This window comes from Bos taurus, chromosome 8 (assembly GCF_002263795.3).
Source record: "Bos taurus isolate L1 Dominette 01449 registration number 42190680 breed Hereford chromosome 8, ARS-UCD2.0, whole genome shotgun sequence".
Taxonomy (NCBI): domain Eukaryota; kingdom Metazoa; phylum Chordata; class Mammalia; order Artiodactyla; family Bovidae; genus Bos; species Bos taurus.
The window spans coordinates 41232279-41249612 of NC_037335.1; the positions used below are offsets into that span (position 1 = coordinate 41232279).

At 35.2% G+C, this 17334-nt stretch overlaps 1 protein-coding gene across 6 annotated transcripts in view; it reads left to right on the plus strand.

Moving 5' to 3' along the window:
• The window catches only part of RFX3 (regulatory factor X3), a 332033-nt gene that overhangs the window by 263679 nt on the left and 51020 nt on the right, over positions 1 to 17334 (plus strand). For all 6 annotated transcript variants that reach the window (XM_059889441.1, XM_024996137.2, XM_002689615.6 and 3 more), the window contains 5 exons: positions 4272 to 4393; positions 6121 to 6233; positions 10284 to 10399; positions 10837 to 10991; positions 14946 to 15043. In XM_059889441.1, the coding sequence (XP_059745424.1) occupies positions 4272 to 4393; positions 6121 to 6233; positions 10284 to 10399; positions 10837 to 10991; positions 14946 to 15043 (604 nt within the window). The remainder of the gene's footprint in view (positions 1 to 4271; positions 4394 to 6120; positions 6234 to 10283; positions 10400 to 10836; positions 10992 to 14945; positions 15044 to 17334) is intronic.

Here is a 17334-nt window from a genome sequence, read left to right on the forward strand (position 1 = left end):
CAGAGAGAGTTATTTATATTCCAAATATAGTTTATTGAAAAAAATTGAGAAATGACTTATAAAAATGACTTTTCTGTAATGTTATGGTTCTATTTCTACATTTGACTGAATGAATTTATTATTGGGTAAAGATGCTCCTATAGACTAATTCTGTGAAGACTACCTAAGAAATATATGAGAAGCTAGTTAAAATAATAAATTCCTAATCCCTATTCTCAAAGATTTTGTTGGATAGATCTACGGTAAGCCTAGCATTTGAATTTTTTTGAAACCTACTCAAATACTGATCGGAGAAGGCAATGGCACCCCACTCCAGTACTCTTGCCTGGAAAATCCCATGGACGGAGGAGCATGGTGGGCTGCAGTCCGTGGGGTCGCTGAGGGTCAGACACGACTGAGTGACTTAACTTTCATTTTTCACTTTCATGCATTGTAGAAGGAAATGGCAACCCACTCCAGTGTTCTTGCTTGGAGAATCCCAGGGACGGGGGAGCCTGGTGGGCTGCCGTCTATGGGGTCACACAGAGTCGGACATGACTGAAGTGACTTAGCAGCAGCAGCAGCAGATACTGATATATAAATAGCTTTCAAAACTTAATATAATATCATCTATAACTATTTCTTCCAAGAAGAGTCAGTTACCACATGTATTTGTTTATCTTATGTTTAATGTGGCTATTCAACTTCCTATTCAACTCCCTCCTTCTCTGGGAAGCCCCAGTGCTCTAAAGTAATGGCAGGGATAGGATGTTATCCTTAGATAGGACATCAGAAAAATGAACATCCAGCTTTCCTCAGTTCAATATTTCTAATTTCTTGGGGTTTCTTTCTAAGTATTAATTTAGTACCAGGCAATACCTGGCGTTTGGAAATGCCACTACTAGGAAAAGTCAGCACTGCCTGGAAGCTCTCTCTTATTTATAGGCCCGCACTCATACTGTTCTTGTATATGAGCTATAAATCTGCCCTTCCGATGTCATTCTTTTTCAATACTTACCTGTTTGGCTGCATCAGGTCTTAGTTGTAGCACGTGAGATCTTTTGTTGTGGTGCATGAACTCTGGCTGTGGCACACAGGCTCAGTGGTTGCAGTGGGCAAGCTCCAGAGTGCACAGGCTTTAGTAGTTGTGGACTGTGGGCTCTGAAGTGCTTTGAAGCATGCAGTCTCTGTAGTTGTGATGTGTGGGCTTTGTTGCTCCGTGGCATATGGAATCATAGGTTTCCCGACCAGTAATCGAACCCATGTCCTCTGCTTTGCAAGGTAGATTCTTAACCACTAGACCACCACAGAAATCTCTTTTGTCATTCTTTATGTCACAAAACCCTCCCAAACTTGTCTTCACAGCTTTTTCTAAAGAGATACAACATAAGCTTCTGGCATGTAGAGGTCCTATTACTGAGGCGAAGGGCTTCCCTGGTGGCTTTGACGGTGAAGAGTCTGCCTGCAATGTAGGAGACCTGGGTTTGATCCCCGAGTCAGGAAGATCTATCTCCTGGAGAGGGAATTGGTAATGCTCTCCAGTATTCTTGCCTAGTAAATCCCATGGATGTAAGAGCCTGGTGGGCTACAGTTCACGGGTCACAAAGAGTCGGACACAACTGAGTGACTAACACTTTATTATTACCCAGGCAAGCAAAAATAGAAACACTTAGTGCATTTTCACCCAATCCATTCAATCCATCATTCACTTTGCAACCCTTACTCTATGGTTAGAATTAAACCTCCTATTGCCCAGTTTTGAATGTATTTTCTTTTTTTTTCTTCACCTCTTCTTTATAAGATTTGTTCTTAAGTACTGACCTGAAGAAATTTCTCCAGAATTAACTTATTTCCTTTTTTTCTACAAGCTAATCTTAATGAATTTTTGAATCTCCTATATACTAGAATATACCTCTAATCAGTGCTTCTCACTCAGTATCATTACTATTAAGTATAATCATTCATTAATTATAATGTATTGTGATTTGAGTGCTTATTAAAGATAACTCTCATCTTTCTGAGGAAGTAGCTCATTTTCCTTGCAGACTATAGGCTTGCTGAGCACTGTGTGCAAGTAAAAGATGACACAGCACGTGTACAATGTCTGTATGTCAGTCTGAGATGACTATATGTCATATCCTTTTACGGTCCTTGATATTTGTGCCTGCTAAACATCTGTAGTACACTAGATGCTGTGCAGGACAAAGGAAACTGATAAAGCATAGCTGGACAAAGTCTAATAATTACTCTCTCATCCTACATTGAAAATTAATATAATTGAAGACTATAGGAAATATTTCCATTTTGCTCTTCTCTAGAGTAAGTAATTCAAGTCCCTTTAACCACTTTTGTTTATTAACTCCGTGATCCCCAAACTCTATTACATAAATGAAGAAACATAGTTAAACAATTTTAGCTTCTTTTATTAGTGATATAAAATTTCATAGTTGAAAAAAGGAGGCTAAAATCAAATGAAACCTGGAATGGATCAATGAGGATAAAAGCTTCTCTAACTGTATTCCCTAAAGATAAAATCATTAAAGTCTTCTAGAACAGAATGGTTAGTAACTGCTCCCCCACAAAAGTACTCAAAGGTCTTGCCTCACAAAGGATTTTTTCTTTGCCGCTCTAAGATGATTCTTTAAGGAGGGGAAAAATCAGAAAAACATTCTTTTTTTTTTTTAATAAATGGCACTTCTAGCACACTACAGTACTAAACCATGTGTTATCTCTTGATGTGGCCCCAATTGAAAAGTACTTTCAGATGTTTTTTTCCATTATATAAAAGAATAGGCTTGAGTTCTTTTATATCATTAGAAAATAACAACCGATGTTTTGGTGTACAGGGTCATCACTAAAATGATAACAAGAATGAAGCGTGTTGTATCCTTTGTTCACCCTGTTCATCTTCTGACTTTAGTTTTGCTTTTCATATAGTTCTTTGTGAGATTCCTGTCACATAAAAAATACAAGTAAATGTCATTATGAGTGACTCTGCAGTTTTTCATGGAAGTTTCATTTATCTAAGTCATCATAGCATTCAAAGTTGAATTGCTTCCTAAGGCAACCTCAGCATTAGTTTGTCTGATGTTTCACCCGGTTCATTCATTTCCTATCTGTTGTCAGACTGTAGGCGTCTTTGAGTATATCTTGTTCATGTATTGGGGACATTGCTATTCACAATAACTTCATATTAACACACTATTAACAGTTAACTTATGGTATCAGTGTAAGAGTCAAGTATCTGGATGGTAAGACTATTAGGTGGTTCTGTTTATAAATAGATTTAGAAATGGGGAGAAATGGAAGGACAAACATTATAAAGTACATAAGTGTAGATAATAAACTTATTGTAGATTTTAACATTTTATTACATTTATCTGTTTTTTTAAATTTCTAAAATGAATAAAAATATTTGAGATCTTAGAAACAGAAGAAATTATAGTTGCTGCTTATTTCTTATTTTATATTTTCTTATCTTAGGAGACTTACCTATGCATTTTTCCTATGGTATTTCTCTCCCAGGTGTCCTTCTTTCTTGCCTATGCTGTTGAAGCATATTTTTTATATTTTAACAGTATGGAAAGTTCTTGAGTTTATATGACTAGGACCTAAAGATAAATACATAACTATAGGTGACTTTTATTCTTTTTACTTTTTAAAATTTGATGACTCAGGTTTATAGATGGATTTTTGCATGCGTTTTGCTACAAGCTGATGCTTATGGTCTTTATATTTGCAGATATGGACAGAAGTCAAGGGAGATTAATGTGTTGAGATGCATGGGAGGTTTTAGGTGATATGGAAAACAGTATGGTTGAGTTTTAGGCTGAACCACATTTTGGAAATATTAATTAAATAAAAGCCATTTTAAACATTTCTCAGGCCCAAACTCCTAGATTTTAATTCAGATTCACATCCCAATGTATTTAAAATGTTTCTCCCTTGATCCATTGGCCATTAAGAATTATGTTCAAATAGTGTATTAAAAGTATAATCATGGACTTCCTTACCACTGCTGTCCAAAGAAATATCTCATAACTCTTTCATTCTTAGCTAAATTTCTGAATTTTTGAAAATGGGTGCCCTTCCTAAGTGCTTCTCCTTTTTTCTTTTTACAATTTAAAAAATTTCCTCATCCTAACTTTATGAGACTATCAAGGAAGAAAATCTTTTACAATTATCATGAGACAGTTAAAGAAGATAAAATTGAATGCCTTGGGAGTTTTGTGTAGTACAAAAAAGCAAAGAATAATTTGGTTTATTTGTTTTTTCCCATCTAATATTTTTAGGTACAAGCCTATGCAGAAAGTGGATGGGGTTGCAGATGGTTTCACAGGAAGTGGTCAACAGACAGGCACATCTGTTGAGCAAACTGTAATTGCCCAAAGTCAACATCATCAACAGTTTTTAGGTATGTTAAGGTGTAATGCGTATTAGTTGTTATTGGAATTTTGAAAACAAGAGAACTACAGTAGTGTTTTATCCAAGTACAATGTCTATTACAGGTATTAATTACATAGATTTTTCGTGTGTGCTGAAACTATACACATTATGTGATAGTTCTAGTTCATTTCTACTTTTTTTGTGTCCGCTAGACTTATTTTTAAAAATCTCAAGCTATGTAAAACTTTTAAATTCATATGAATTAAAGGCTCATTTCTGTGGAATTGTTTCCCGGAATTTGTATTAATTGGGCTTTTGTGATCAAAATTGTGTTGTAGTTTCAGTAGTATTAGTAACTTCAAGTGCCAGAAGCAGTTCTCATTTCCTATGTAAAAAGTTGCATATGCTACAATCTCAGATTAGAAAAAATTATAAACTTTTAAGTAATTTATTCTTTTAAATTGATCATAGTATTTCCTATTTTTGTAGTTTTCTAAATGGTATACATGTTTCTTGTTACTTAGGAGTTAAGGAAGTGGAACTTGAACATTTTGCATATTCCTGTAAAAGCTAAAAGTGCAAAATGCCATTTTGCACTTTAATTGACAGCTTTTCTAGGGATAAACATGCATAGTTTCGGTACAACAGATCAAAATTAGTAGAATGTATCGGATGTGTATGTGTGTGTATGTGTCTGTGTGTGTGTATATGTGTCTATGTGCGCTCTCTGACAAAGACAACTAAAATGTACTCTCAGGACAGAATAGCTGCTGAAGTATGAGAACATTATGGTGCATTCACAAACTGGAGTCTTCAAGTATATTCTTATAGACATATGAGCTCTCAACAAGAATTTTTATGTTTCTTATTTTATGTTCTTATTTCAATTATAATCTTTAAAAAAAAAAAGCATATTTTGGATTACCTAGAAGACTAGAACGAATACTGTTCTGAAGATTTAGTTTCCACATTTGTATTTGAATTTATGATAAGGCTGGCACCAAAGTGTATTGCATTAATTGTCCAGAGCTAATGAGAAAAGAACAGACTTACTATGTAAATTACGGCTTCATCCCAAGGGAAGGCTCAATGATGTCCCAGTGCTCTGTGTGGAGGAAAGTTTCACAGCTTATTTGAATATAAAAACATAATGGGAGAACCAGCCACCATGAAGTATGTGTTGGTTGTCAAACTCAAAAGTTCCTGCACTGCAGCAGTCAATACCATATTCATGTCATGAAAGATTCAGTTATAGGACAGCATCATCATCTATCATACAAATTAACATTGTTAATTTAATGTTATTTTTTTAGGTTTCTTTATACTTAGTTTGTAGGTCTTTTGTTTTATGATTATATGAGAGGTATAAGCATAATGAGTTTAAAGCTAATGTATTTTATATACCTAAGTAACAAAATGATAAAAATAACTAAAATTGATACTGGCCAGCTCAAGGTATTTTTCTTATCATAGGGGTCCTGTATTGAGAGACACTATGATATGTTATTTCCAGTATAATCATAGTGAAAATTTAGTTTCTCCAAAATTTTAAAACTATTCCCTCTATTCTTTTGTGCTGCTGCTGCTGTAACTTTGGTTTATAAAATACTAGTCCTTAAAATGCAAAGTCCTTACTTTTTGGACCTCTGACCTTTAATTTTTTTTTCCTTTTTAGTCTGCTTAAATTTTCCTTCATTAGTCTTTAATTGGCACCATCCACAGTAACTTTTTTCCATTGTGTTGTCATGGTAACAGATGCATCTCGAGCACTTCCAGAGTTTGGAGAAGTTGAAATCTCTTCTCTGCCAGATGGTACTACCTTTGAGGATATCAAGTCACTGCAGAGTCTTTATCGAGAGCACTGTGAGGTAGGTCTTTTCAAAACATAGTATGGACACAAGCTAAGTTTTTCCAGACAACTGGCTAAAACAAATACTCCAATGTATTCCTAGAGGACAGATGAAGTTAGTTCATATTTCTTTGAACACTGATAAGCTGTTTTTTTCTTGTCTCAAACTGGAGAAGTGAAGCATGAAGGGGAGAATAAATTTTACTTTCCATCCTCTTAGCCTAGTCTGATACGAATCCTTTGATGAAGCAGTTCCACTTCTAGGTACTTATCCTAGAAAAATCCTTACATGTGGTTGAAGATATAAGTGTATAGGGAACTTGTTGCATTATGGTTTTTAATGCAAAAGATTGATTATAACTTCAGTATCTAACAGGGACTGAATAAATAAAATATGGTATAATCTATAGAGTTGAACACTATGCAACCATTAAACAGAATAGGCAACTCTAAATGTGCTTTTGTGGAACAAGCTCCAGGATTTATTTTTAAGAAAAATGCAAGATGTAAAACAGTGAGTATAGCATACTATTGTTTTCATGAAAAAGAACATGCTGTATACATCTCTCCAGAAGAAAGAACAAAATATTAAAGCTGGTTGCCTTTGGGATCAAAACTGAGTTTAAGGAGTCAGGGGAAACAGGCTTAATTTTTTAATACACCCTTTTTAATCTTCTGAATTTTATACTGTAAATATGTATTTTTATCAAAAACTATTTTCTAGAAATGTTTAGGCATTCCTTCCAGGGATCATTGAGGCTCTAGTTTTGCTTGTTTCTTTTTGACCCTGAGTCTTCTCTTGGTGTTTTCCATCCCTCCTCCTACTTCCTTTCTTATTAGCCCAGATCAGAATTGGATACGTTGTCTCCAGGAGGTGAATTCTCTCCAAGTCCACATATACTGGCCACTTACCTGGCAGAAAGAAGATAGCAGATTGCAATAGGAATTTTCTAAAGTATCCCTCCTTTTCAAAGAGGAACTGTTTAGAATTTAAGTAGCTTTATTCCAGGGCTATTTATGATCTACTTAGAAGTAAAAGATAATCCTTGGGCAGTCCTCCTGACTGCTGACGATGCAGTATGTAGTGAGAAGTCTCAGCTCATAGCATTCACAGGTTTTTTTTTTTCCTACTCCAGAAATAAGAACCGCTTGAGTGAATCTGAGTGCTTGTCAAGGGTGCTAGGTTATTAACAACCAAGGGCAAGTTCTCTCCTTATTAACAAATCATGTGCCATAAGTATTTTTCAACATGTCCCGCCAGTTTGTTCCCAACATTTCTTGTTATGATGAAAAACACTGTCCATTTCTCTTCCACTGCTGTACTTTTTCCAGTATTAGAGAATTTCTGGATGATCCTTACTTATCAAGGAAAAAAAAACTTCTCTTTTGCTTTCTATGTGAATATCATGTCTATTCAAAGGTTTATGTATAGATGCTCTAATCATTTTCTCATTGCTCTGTGTTCAGGTGAAACTCGCTTCAAGCAACCCAGCCTATACAAATATAATTTAGATTTTTTTTAAGTTTATCATATTATTCAAAATATAACTTGGGGAATGATTATTTACAACTCTAAAGAATATACACTAAAATCAATCTAAATGAAAAACTCCCCCAATAAAGATGAAAATATTATTTGGATTATAAAATTTTCATTAATTGTCAGGAATACTCTATATGAGGGCTTCCCAGGTGGCACTAGTGGTAAAGAGCCTGCCTGCCAATGCAGGAGACATTTGAGGCGTGTGTTCCATCCCTGGGTTGGGAAGGTCCCCTGGAGTAGGGTATGGCAATGCACTCCAGTATTCTTGCCTGGATAATCCCATGGCCAGAGGAACCTGGCAAGCTACAATCCATAGGGCCGCAGAGAATTGGATGCAACTTAGCGCATGCACACTGTATATGAAGAGAAAGGAACATTTATAGTAATTAATCTACATGGGAAATGGCAGTTCATAGAATGATCCTCATTTGTTTCAGAGTTACCAGTAGTCATGGCCACTCTCATGGAACATAAAGTCATCTATGAAAAGGAAGTCCCTAATTATTGTTTCCTGTCGCACTTCTAAACTTTTGATGGACAGGTACTTGGGTCTCAGATCCAGTCCTATAAATGGTGGTTTGCTTTAGGCTAGTGGCATTAGGATTATTTTAAACTATATTTGCCATACATTTTAGTCTGAACAAATTTAAAAGTGGGTGGACAGATGACAAAACGTTTTATTCATTTGTGAATGAGGCTGATACAAATGTCCTTTCAATAGAATTATTTGAGGTTATTTAATTTGAAGAGATACTTAATTTAAGGTGCACTGAATTTGTTACTTGCCTTATTTTATTTCATATTTCCTATTGTTTATGTTTTTAAGAAAGAGTAACATACCTATTTTGACTGTTATTTGGAATTCTCATAGTTGGTTTATCAAAGATACTTTGAAAGGATCACTAGTTACATAAGGAACAAATATAAGTTTCAATACAAGTTGCTCTAACAGTAATTTTTCCTTTCTATATATGCATAGTGTTCCTACATCAGTCTCATAACTAGAGACATATAAGGTATTAGATCAGATATTACTAGTTGCTCCATTAATAGATGTCTGTCAGAAGAAGCCTAAGTTAGAATCTTTCAAGAAAGCAGGTATAATAATTTGCCTCCTGAGAAGGTTTTGGGTTTTGCTGGGAGCAGCCATATCTGGATGCCCTTTACTTTCAGGGCTTGCTTTTGCATTTTTATTGTTGCTGATATTAAAGGGTGAGGAGTGTGATATTAATTTGTCCCCTTCCCTTCATTTTCATCATCCAACTACTTGCAACATTTCCTTCTAGTTCCCAAAACATGCTCCCAAACAAATTTTACTTAATATTTGAATTGGTCTCAAAGTGTCTTTGTGTAGAACATTAGTTATTCTCTGTACCATGCACAAGGCCAGGTCTACACAAGTAGCACATACTCCAGCATTAGGAAGTCATGGTTTCCTCTTTCTTCTTTAAATGTTCAGATTGATTCTCTCAGTTGCTTCTTCTTGTCTCTTAGTTTCTGTGAATTTTGCAGATCTTGAAGGTGTTGTTTTACGTGTTTTTGTTCTCAATGCTGATGACATCAAACACATTATACTGAGGACTTGTCTTTTATACTCAAAATAATCACAGAATCACGTGATCTTTGCACAAATAGGTTATTTAGTTTTATGACTGCCTTTATCTGAAGGCAAATTTGCAGACTAATTGCAATGACAGGGTGAAATTAAATATGATCATCAAAAGCTAATGAAAGTGGCAAATTTTAGCATCATCGAAAAAAATATCTTGATGCAGCTGGAGATCTGAGAAAATTAAGCAGGAGAGGTGAGGCCCATGCCCTCAAGGTTAAAAAGGAGAGAGAGTCTTACAGCTTCTCTCTAAAGGGAGTGTGTGCAAAGAGGAATGAGAGGAAGCCACTGTGTGACCACAGAGAGGCTTTTTTTCTGCCAAGACAGGCACTACCCTTGGAAGGTCAGCCTAATTCTAGTTTCTGCCCCCAGCCTCTGCTTGGCTAGGAATGCTTCAGAAGCCATGGTCTGCAGCCCTAGGCCAAGCTAACTTAGCCCTAACTCCATCTGCCACGCACAGGCACCTCCACACCTTTATCTTTTGCCCTCTTTTAGGACCAGTGGACACAGTCCAGTGAAGGCTGATGTGACTCAAATCTATGTTCTGTGCCCATATGAATCTAACAAGAGTGGAGGCAACCAGGGAAGCAGTGGGTTAATGGGTGAAAGAAAGCGTAGGGAAGCAAGCCTGATAATAGAGAGAAAAGAGGTAAAAATAAGGGTGGGGTGTGAGGTCATTCTGAGAGGAATACAAGTTACCCTTCTTAATCATTTATGTATGAGATATTTTCCTCCTTGTCTCTAGCTAATCTCTTTTGTGTTCCCATTTCCATTGGCAAAACTTAGTCTAGTTTCACTATGTCAGTTTATGAGCCCAAAAGTATCTTTACCTTTTAAGTCTTGTTACAGTATGTACTCCTCACACATCCCCATAAGTGATTTTGTAAGGTAATATCGATAACCATTTTGTTTTGTAGGCAATATTGGATGTTGTTGTGAATCTTCAGTTTAGCCTGATAGAAAAATTGTGGCAAACATTCTGGCGCTATTCTCCCTCAACTCCAGCTGACGGCACTACCATTACCGAGTCAAGGTCAGAATCAATATGCTTTTCCAATTCATTTTCATGGCTGAGTAGATGTCACAGCTAATAAATTAGAGATATGTATACCAGTTGTGAACCTTACCTGATAACCTTAATTGAAGAGATTGAAATAAACCACAAAGTACTCTCTTGAGGTTTCAGCGTGTGTATTATAGCTCCCATTTTTATTGATTTGGGGGACTGCGGTAGAACTATTTCATCCTCATGGGTTTAGTATCATATCTGCCTTTCATACTGTCAGAAAGTCTTAACGTGCATAGGCAGCTCCGGGGGAGTATTTTATATATCCAGCCGTATGGCACCAGGGCAGTGGTGGTATAGTTCTAACCTCAGTAATATTTGATAAACTAAAACTATTTTTAAAGTCCATTTTCTTTTTTATCCTCATTTGCCATCTATTCATTTGCTACATTTATTCACACCAGCAATCTGAGTGAAATAGAAAGTCGACTTCCGAAAGCAAAGCTGATAACTCTGTGCAAACATGAGTCTATCCTGAAATGGATGTGTAACTGTGACCATGGGATGTACCAGGCTTTGGTGGAGATTCTCATCCCCGACGTCCTTAGACCTATTCCTAGTAAGTTAAATGCAGACAAGTACGGATGCTTTTGTTCTCCTACATTCCACCCAGGAAGTTTCGGGTAGTGACGTTGCAAACTAGAGTGATTCTAATCTCATTTAAATTTGCCACATAGAAAACACGCAACACAGAGTATTGCATGAAAGCAGCCTAGAGCAACACTGTAGTTAAAAGGGAAAAATTCTGTTTTTCAATCTTTCATTTTCTTTTTGACGAAGAAAGACAACCTAAAGATGTGACAGCCCTGATGACTAATTGCAAGAACACTCCCAGGTCAGTCAGCCAGTGTGAAAATCATTCAACCCAAGGACACAGTGTCCTTCATAAAACCCCTAATTTTTGAAATCTGTGATTGCTAGACCAGCCTCTTTCACAGTTGCTTTTGATTTGAAATGAATTTATCTTGGTTTCTACTGAAGTTAAATTTCTTTTAAAAGCATTTACTTTGTCACCGACATCATGTTAAAAACTACAAATGCAGTTTCCACTAACAGTAATGGTTAACTGGCATTTTGAGAGAAAAATCTATGTAACTGCAAGAGCATTGTATTCCCGCCATGAAGCAAATAGGAATTACGTAGATAAGTTACATTACTTTTTTAAGTGATAGCTTTTTTTTTAAGCTACTCTGTTGCAAACAAAGCTATTTTTTTTTGCAAGTGTCAGTCTAAAAGCCACTATGGATACATATGTTGGAAGCAGTTGAAAAGATTTTAGGCCTACATCTTTATGAGCACATACTAGTAAACTTAACCTTTAGAGAAATGGAACAGAATTGCTACTCTACAGTGACATTAATAAAGTAAAACAATCTTTTAGCTTGTAAAATTAGCAACTGTGTACTTCAAGTACACTGTTCACAGTAAATTTGTATTAAAGTATTCCAGAAAATATTAACATAGGGATTTAGTAAGAAAAGGTGAAGATTTAACATTTGTATGTTTATACTTTCTTTTTAAAAATACGGTAGAGTGGAAGATATGTATGTTTCCCACCACCTAATAAAGTATGCTTAGATGTACATTTATATATAATATCAGTGAACACACACATAAACATACATAAATATGTACACAAATTAGTTTTTTAAAAATTCAGCTGCCATAGTCTCACGTTGTTATAAATTGCTAATATCTTCTCTACTGCACCAACTGACAGTTGGTGTCCTGACTAAAGATTGATTAAAAGTGACATTGTCATGGAAAATTTCAACATGTAAATTCTCTACTGATTTATGTTCCAGAATCTGATTTTCCTTGTTTTTGTCTTACTCCCTGTGCTCTGAGTAATAATCTCTAGAGATGTTTAAGAAAAGTTGCATAGGGTAGCTCATTAGCCTATGACATCTTGCCACCAACATAAATTTCTCTCATGAGATATAAGAAAAAAATGCCAGTGAGCACCTTCTTTGAGGCAAATCAACAACATCAGTATTCGTTAAACAATTCTAAAATCTGTTGCTTCTATGTTAGCATCACAAGACTAACTTGTAAATTCAGCAGTTACCTAACATGAACCATGTATCAAGTTTAGATGGTTTTAAGCCCCATAATTTTTAAGTACACGATACACATGACCTTTGTTTTTCACAAATTTTTGTTTGAAAAACATTTTATTCTGTCTCTGCATTCAGAGAACTCAAATTCAGGAATTTTTATATAAGTATAGTTTTATAGTTTCTCTGAAATTACAAGATACATTAATGTGCCACCCTACCAAGTAAATTTGGAATTTTAATTCCTGTTCTATAATAAGATTTAACAAAAGTAAAGCTTAAAATACAGTTTAAATCACAGTCTTCTGATTGTATGCATTTTTGTATTAATCATAAGCAAGCTGAGACAAGTTAGTTTTAGAATAGCTTTAAATTTCTAACCATCCATTCATGAGAAAAAGTTGTCAGTCAATCTGCACAATTTAATCTGACATGAATCCCTATAGAGAGAACAAACTTAATTTTATTTTTGAAAATTTTATTTTCCTGGCTACTAGTACTTCACTCTACCATTTACTGTCCAGATGGGATTCCTTTTTTTAGCCAAAAAAAAAAAAAGTTTGCATATCACACTAATTTAAAGTCAGCTTGAAGCTACTATACTCTAAAATACATTTATCTGAAAATGGAAAAAATAAAGTGAAGTGTAAAAAAATTGTGTAAGAACTCAACTGGTAGCACTTAAATGTACAAATTATGATTTCAGTTAAAGATGACCCAAAATGTCATATAATACAAAAAAGTAAAAACTAAAAATCATTTGAGATATAAAACATAATGTTTTTATTTTATAACCTCCCTAGCATTAAATTTGTTTAAATAAAAGAAGACCCATATTAAAAATTTTAAAGTAGCTTTTCCCAGTTCTTGGTTTTTTCAGATTAAATAATTATTAATTAGAGAAAAATACATAATACAGATAATCAAACTGAATCTTGAACAAAGTTTTACTGACTTTCAAAAAGGGTCTTTAATTTTTTTTCACTCTTTTTCATTTCCATTCATGCCTGCCCTCCATGGTTCTAGTACATAATACAGCAGAAAAATATTTTTCTTTCTTTTTTCTTTTTGACTAATATGGGAAGCTTTGGAAATTTCAAAAACTTAGCTCTCAAGAAATTTCCAACTCAGGGTTTCCAATGGATGATTCTCATGTTTAAAATCTGCACTACTTGAGTATTTTTCCAAAAAAAGATAGCCATTTAAATCTTTTTTGTCATTTTACCACTTAAATAAACAACTTTTAAAAATTAGTTATTTTATTATTGGATCAGTATAATTTATATCTGATGCAAGCAATTTGAGTAAGCTAAATTATGTCTAACTCTGCTTTAACAAAAGTAATAAAGATGCATGTCAGACTATTTTGAGCACAGAAGAAAAATGAGGGAATTTGATCCCATCATTAATACTCTTGGGAGCCTTGGGTAAAAATGTGACTTCTCTGTCTCTTATCATGGACTACCAACTGCACTACCTACCCGCATCATAGGGAACCCACAAGGATCTGCTTTGTGTTCTGGGTGCTTCAGACATTTATTAAATGTCTTAAACTACTCCCTATACCGTGTAGCCTTGGGCACAGATGAAATGAAATGCTCTGACTGAATTACTTGTTGAACAAGAGAAGAATTCTGTTTCCTATCTCAGTAAGGGATCTCAGTAAGCAGATCCCTTAGAATAAAATAATCATAGTCACCCCTGATACTGGAAAATGCTTCCAATTGTTTTATGACCACCATAAAAGTTGCTCTCATGGGACCTATACTTACTTAGGTTTTAACAGAGATGCAAGGAATATGGAACAGACTATTTTAGGAATATCTTAAGAATATTGGTCTCTGTGACAGCAGTTTTATCACAGTAATCTTTTATCGCTACCTGCCAGTGAGATGGAGAATAGTTATCCAGAATATCAAGTCAGGCAATTTTAATTTTACCTTACTTTTCAACAACAGTGAGAGATAACTACTCTAATTGACATGTTCCAATGTAAAGAGATGCATAGAGAAAGAAAGCTTTGCATTATTTTCTTTCTAGCTAAAGAAATGAAAATAAGAGCTTGAAAAAAGTCACCAGATTTCTAAAGACAATACTTAGCCTTTGAGCAAAAAGATGTTTTTGAAAAGAGTATTTTGTCTAAGATAGAAAATTCCATACGTATATTCACAACTGGTATATGTTGTTATAAGCAAAAAACGCTTGAATGTTTTCATTTCCCAATGAAGTGTCATAAGTATCTGGGAACAAAATAGCTTTAAGACAAAAAAAGCCCACGATATAATATTTGGATTCTTTCATAGTTAGGAATAATGTTAAATAAAGTCTTGTTAATGAGGATGAGTTCTGTCTTGTGCTATTTCAAATGCTATGGTTGTATGTTTTCCCTTATTCTAGCATAAAGATTAATGTTCTTTGGTATTTGTTTCGTTCTGCTTCTCTTCTTTAACATGTAGGTGCCTTGACCCAAGCCATTCGAAATTTTGCAAAAAGCCTTGAAGGTTGGCTTTCCAATGCCATGAACAATATTCCACAAAGAATGATACAAACCAAGGTACACTTTCATGTCCTTGCCTTTTCTTTTGTGTTTAGGAAATGGTCATGAACTATGAATTTTAAATTTGTCCTATCAAATGATGTTATGTGAAATATAGCATTGATTTTTATATTTGTATTTTATAACCATGTGGCAAAGAACTTCACAAGATATGTTGTTTGATAATACTCCTTTCAGAGAGACTAGAGAAGCATTGTAGGTGTGGTATATTTATCAGCCCTTTTCTAAAGTGTATATTTCAGGTTGCTTAATTTCAAATATTGAAAAGAATAGCCTAGAATGTGCAAATAATTTCCATTTGAATGAGTTTTAGATTTTTTTAAGTCCCCTACTATACTCATATTCTGAATGCTCATGTGAAATAACCATTTTGCTTTTCAGGATGTTTTGTTTTTAACACTGGAGAATGCTTTTGTGAATCAAGTAATCATTTCTTAAAGAGAACCGTTATCTCATAGTTGAGTATATTACAGGAATATGGATTATTTAGCTGGAGATATGAATTCTATTCTTCACTTTTTCCCCTACTAACCATGTTACTTTAGATTAACCTGTGAACACACTTGACAGATTGGACTGATTCTGTCCAAACTTTGATAACAAAAATCACATTTGTGGCCTTTTGTCGGGAACTGTATCTCCTGTCAGACTCCAACAATGTGCCTTGGCTGTCAGTTTGAAAATGTAGCTGAAGCTCTTGTAGCTGACAAGTCTGTGATAGCACAAGTAACTCTCAGTTCTTCCTGTTTTGGCTTAAGGTTTGCAATAACACATTCTATCTCTAAAACATACTGAAGGTCACATTTCAAGGACATGTCCACCTTAGATTGTTGCTTGATTGAGCTGTGCTGTCAATATGGTAGGGTTAACCACATGTGGCTATTTACATTTAAATTTAGTTAAATTGCATTAACATTTTAGTTCCTCAGTCACACTAGCTACATTTCAAGTGCATCTTAACCCATGTGACTAGTGGGTACAATATTAGGTAACACATATGTAGAGCATTTCCATCATTGCAGAAATGATTCCCTCCGTGGCAGTTCTGTTCTAGAGTGCCACATTGAGGTGAGAAAATAAAGGAGATGCTCTTTGATTAAGATAATCAGAGGAATGCTTTCCAACTTACAAAGTCAGTCATAGTCATAACATTACTTTCAAACAACTGAAAGCATCTCCTACCCCAGTATCATCAAGTGGTTGTGATAGCAATCCAGCTGCACTATTGGTCATCTCATTGATCTCCAGAATTGATTTGGGTGGTTTCCCTTGGTGAAAGATGTCTTCTGCTACTCCTCTCTCAAGGATGTGCAACCTTTTTTCAGCTGAGCATTCAGTCAACAAAGATGATCCAGCTGGACAGTAGAAACAGCATAATGAGAATGTGACTGGAAGTTGTTATCAAAATGCCTGTATTCATATCCCACCTCTGTACTTTAGTTTCTCTGTAGTCTTGAGTAAGATAGTTAACCTCCCTAAGGTAGAACATGTGTCTAATGGGATGTTTATGAGAATTGAACATGGTAATATATGTTAGACATTTAACACAATGCTGGCACATAATATGTACTTGATTAGTACAAACCTCAGAGATGGGAAAATGTGAAATATTCTCTCTGAGGATATGTGGATGTCCCCAAGCTCCACATGGTCCTAAAACATCTCAGTATCAAGACAGGGCATCGTTGTCTTGTGGAACATCTATTCCCACTCAGCCAAATGACTGTTCAATCAGTTGCTTGTTTATATACCCACAGTGATTTAGTGGGATTCCATCTATTCCTATAAATACATTAAAATCCTCATCAGATCTGCTATGGAAGTAACAAATTTTCATGAGATCATGACATTTAGATATTTATTTAGACTTTTTTTGTCATTATCTTTGCTATCTTTCAACATAACCTCATTTGTTCAGGGTTTCAGCAGGAAATAAAAGGTGTATCCAAAGAGAAGAATAATTGAAGAAAGTTTAATAAGGGTCTGTTTCTAAATGTGTAAACAGAGCTAAGAAAACCGAGGACTAGCATTAGTAGGGGAAGCCTGCCCATCCCTAGGTCTGAATGGGAGAGAAGCAATTATGGCATCAGGAGCTCTTCTCCTCCACGCAGGACTGTGGCCTTAGGAAGGAGAGAGCAGAGGTTGTGAGGGAATAAATACTTTGACCACTTTCTTCTGTCCTTCAGTCCCTTACCAGTGCCTCTCATTGACCAAATCCAACTGGAAGCCCAAGGACAAGGGAGGCAGTTAATGCAATTTTTTCAGTTTAGTCTTCCTGGGCACAGAGC